The sequence below is a fragment of the Sinocyclocheilus anshuiensis genome, unplaced genomic scaffold, assembly GCF_001515605.1.
Source record: "Sinocyclocheilus anshuiensis isolate Anshui unplaced genomic scaffold, SAMN03320099.WGS_v1.1 scaffold1301, whole genome shotgun sequence".
NCBI lineage: Eukaryota > Metazoa > Chordata > Actinopteri > Cypriniformes > Cyprinidae > Sinocyclocheilus > Sinocyclocheilus anshuiensis.
This window is the reverse complement of record NW_015551135.1, coordinates 362,076-366,196: the sequence shown is the minus strand read 5'-3', so window position 1 is coordinate 366,196 and position 4,121 is coordinate 362,076. Positions and strand designations below refer to the sequence as shown.

General features: G+C 42.4%; 1 protein-coding gene across 1 annotated transcript in view; it reads right to left on the bottom strand.

Annotated features, from left to right (window-relative positions):
- LOC107663213 (probable global transcription activator SNF2L1) overlaps positions 1-4,121 on the bottom strand; it is a 20,996-nt gene that overhangs the window by 4,893 nt on the left and 11,982 nt on the right. The window contains exons 13-17 of the mRNA XM_016453388.1: positions 1,678-1,830; positions 1,407-1,539; positions 831-976; positions 467-595; positions 155-265 (exon numbers count right to left, since the gene is read on the bottom strand). Coding sequence (XP_016308874.1) covers positions 155-265; positions 467-595; positions 831-976; positions 1,407-1,539; positions 1,678-1,830 — 672 coding nt within the window. The remainder of the gene's footprint in view (positions 1-154; positions 266-466; positions 596-830; positions 977-1,406; positions 1,540-1,677; positions 1,831-4,121) is intronic.

Sequence of the window (4,121 nt, the reverse complement as noted above, 5' to 3'; positions counted from 1 at the left end):
TTTTTAAGGCCTTATATTAGGAAAACGTTATTTAAGACATTTTAAGACTTTTTAAGGACCCGCGGACACCCTGAAAAGGCACTTGCATTAGAGTATGCAGTCATAAGTAGCGCTGACAAATCATTTCAGAGTGTCTAAACCATGCACATGTTACCTTTGGGGCTCTTGGTTCGCTGACTCGCAGTGCTTCTCTGAAGTAAGCATCTACAGCGTAATTGGCCTTCCTTTCTCTCTTAGGAGGCTCGATCCATTCGATCAAACTTAGCTGCACAACACAAAGAATTCTTTAACACACACTTAAACACACACACACACGCTTTCAGCTTCACATAAACTCTCAGTCTGTAACATAAAAGTACAAAGCTTAAAAAGCTGCCAAATGCACACCGATAGACTCAGATGCACCTCAGTGCTGCTTAATACACAAGTATGACTCGATTCCCACCCGATAAACCTCCACACTAACTTTTTGTTTCTCTCTGTAATCCTCTCCCTCAAAGTTGTAAAGGCTGGTCTCGGTGCAACCTGTGTCCATGGTGAAGTTCCTCAGCGAGCTCTCACCTAGGTTCTTCAAGCGTTCGTTCATCTCCGCCGTCTGAGTGGGAAAACAGCCATCAAAGAGAGCTCAACAGGGTTATATAGAATCAACTGGAGTGTAAGAGTGAAAAATTCGCATAATGTGATTGTGAAGGAAATCTGATGGGTTTTTATTCATCCAAGTTTGAATATGAATGTTTTCGGAACTTGAATCTGAAGCTATTATGAAGTTTACCAGTAAAATAAAACCAACTTCACAGTTTTCAGTCTAGTCTGTGTTTGTGTCCACTCACCTTCTTGGCGCCTCTTTCCAGAATGGTGTTGATGTCTTCATCTGTTAGTTCACTGTCTTTAGAGGCAAACACGTGTGTTGCTCCATGTCGAATCATTTGTAGCATTTCATCCTTCCCAATTTTATTCTGCTGGTCAATCAGCCGTCCTGTAAGAGCACAAATAACAGCACATAACAGGTCATAAGACTGACACAAAGGCTACTTAACTTTCTTTTGTATACATATATATATATATACACATACATTTTTCACAGTTCAGTTTGTGTCACATATTGGTTAGGTAACTACATACACTACTAACCATTTTTTCCCCACTGCAATTAGTTCTTAATGCACCAATCTTTTAAATTCCAAATAAAAACTTTTAAGCAGTAGTGTCTTTTGAACAGTAGTGTTTCAACATCATACACCAAATCACAGAGAGAGAATTACTATAATTACTTTTGGAAAATAGAGACCTTAAAATTCATAGTTTTAATATTTATATTTTTAGAGGTGTCATTAGACATGAGAACTGAACCGTGAGGAATAATTTTTTTCTTTGCAGGAACTGTTTTACCCCTAGTGTGCTCATACCCTGCTGAATCACTATAGAGTCCAGACGAAGTTTCATCTCCGCTCTCTCCACAATTCTCTCCTCCACTGTGTTGTCTGTGATCAACCTGAACACTTTTACTGGTTTCCTCTGTCCAATACGGTGAGCACGGTCCTAAAATACAGTACACGGCACAACAACCATTTAAGACAACAATCATAAAGAAAGCTGGCATCTCTCTGAGGCTCACAATCATAAAGTTTAGTGAGCTTGATTTTGTAGTTTTGTGTGTGTATGTGCAGTGTTTCTCACCATGGCCTGCAGGTCCACCTGTGGGTTCCAGTCCGAGTCGTAGAGAATCACCACATCAGCTGTAGCCAAATTAATCCCCAGCCCACCTGCCCGTGTGCTCAGCATGAAGATAAATTTACTGCTGTTTGGGGCATTAAAAGCATCTATGGCTTGCTAATGCACAACAACAGAGATTGGAAAAGACATGAAAAGAGAAAGACAGCATTTAAGAGAGACATAAATTATTTATTTGAACCACTTATATAATTATAATTCATATGGTTTACTTATCATTAGTAGTCAATCAGTGTGGTCAGTGGCCGATTTACATATAAATAAAGCAATTTGTGTATAAAACAGATTTTTACATATACAACAAATTTACCTAGATATAATGAATTAAATCAAACAGATTCGTATAACAATATTTACTTAAAATTCACTAAAAACATTAAAAACAGACAAACTGGTTTTTAGATTTGAAATTGATACAAGAAGAAACCGACACTTTTAATTTGCTTATATATTATTTGCTAATAAGCTTATGAGTGTGTCTAACATGTAACCACAGAGTTTGCATTCACCCCAGAACTGATCAGCAGTTTCCATGACTACCAGGTTGGATAATCAGTGTGTTTATATAAACTTTGCTGAGATTCCACATGAAGTATCTGTACGAGTCTCATAATTTCATAAAGCCTGTTGAATCATTCCTTTATACCACCTGGTATTTAGAGATGGGAATCGTGATGTATTGACTGAGGTTCTGGTTTCTCTTACCAGACCATAAACAATACCTTTAGTTATTTACAGAAAGAAATATTTTGGTAGATGAAATGCAAACCTGATATTTTTTTAGTAACACAAATACAGCCGGGCTCAAACTACAGGAGTTTTAAAATCCTAACCGATTATGAAATCTGGTTGCAGCACACACATAAGGAGAATCTTTGCAGATTATCTTCCCTCAAATCTTAAACATGCACACACTACAAGATTTTAACATCGTGGCGCATCACACACTACAAGATATTATTAAGATTATAATGCCAGAGGGAGCGCCTCACGTGATCTCGCGCAGCAGATCGTCATTGATATTTCAGTGATGTTTACATATGTTAGCTAGCGTGCTAGCTGCTTTCTACACTCACCCGGTACATTCAAAACTGAGGCGATTTCACTCCAGTTCTTCTCTTTCTCCTTACGGTTGTGATACGTTTTCAACACATTATACAAACAGTCGTGTTACTATAAAACCTCAAGAAGCAGTTTCCTCCGTCTCCACTATCCAACGGGGCCGTACAGCAGCTGTTTTGCAGTCACGCATTGGCTATTGTGAAAGTACTGACGTAATCATATAGCCGTCATCATCCAGATTTAAATCCTAAATATCAAACATGTTTGATCGGGAGGTGCAAGATTCGATTGGTGAACACCTCACATTACCAGATAATCCGCGCCGAACATCGGGACCGATCGAGAGGTGTTATCCTTTCCTCCCCAGGTGGGGCTGCCCTCAGGGGCCTGACGATGGTGGCGTCAGGACCGCTTAGTCGAGGTCCTCTTTGACAAAATAATGGTCCGCAGATCCGTCTTCGGTCTAGAAGACCCCGACTGAGAGCGTCGCCCCGACCCCCATTCTTTCTGCAGAGGGGTGCGGGTTGCAACACTCTGTTTTTGAGACTGGCGGTATGAGGAGCTTGATGGCTTGGGCTGCTCCCGCTCAGCAGCCCCACCCATGTGCAACATTCGATCGGTGAACGCCTCACATTACCAGATAATCCGCGCCGAACATCGGGACCGATCGAGGGGCTCGACAAGATTTTTGCTCCGATTCTCAGGAGGGGGAAATTGGGGCTAAATCGGGCTAAAAATCCTATAGTGTTAGCTAGGCTTAAGTGAAAACGTCTCTAGGTTACGTATGTAACCATAAGAATCTGTCCTTATCTTGCATATCGGACAGATTCAAACACAGATGCCGCTCCGTGGCCACCATTGCTGCCATTGAACGGCCGATGGCTCTGGCCGTTTCTTTGGTGGCTCGAAGGGACAAATCTGTGGCCCGACGCAGTTCGGCTATCACGTCGGATTCCTCCTCCTCCCTGTCATCCAGGTCCCTGAGCAGGTCAGCCTGGTATGCTTGTAACACCGCCATGGTGTGCAAACGTGCCAGCCTGACCTGCCGCCGTATAAGCTTTCCCAACCAAACTAGATGTCAGCCTAACGGGCCTGGTGGGAAGCTTCGGGGCCTTCAGGGATGATGCTGAAGATGGGGAGAGAAAGCTCGCAAGCGTCTGCTCCACCATTGGCATCGCCCCATATCCCTTCTCATTCAGCCCCACGATGTTGGAATAAATCGAGACTGTGGGGCTATATATACGGGAAGAATACGGTTTTTCCCACGATCTTGACACCTCGGCATGGAGATCGGGAAAAAACGGAAGGCCCCGTCGTGAAGGCTGTGA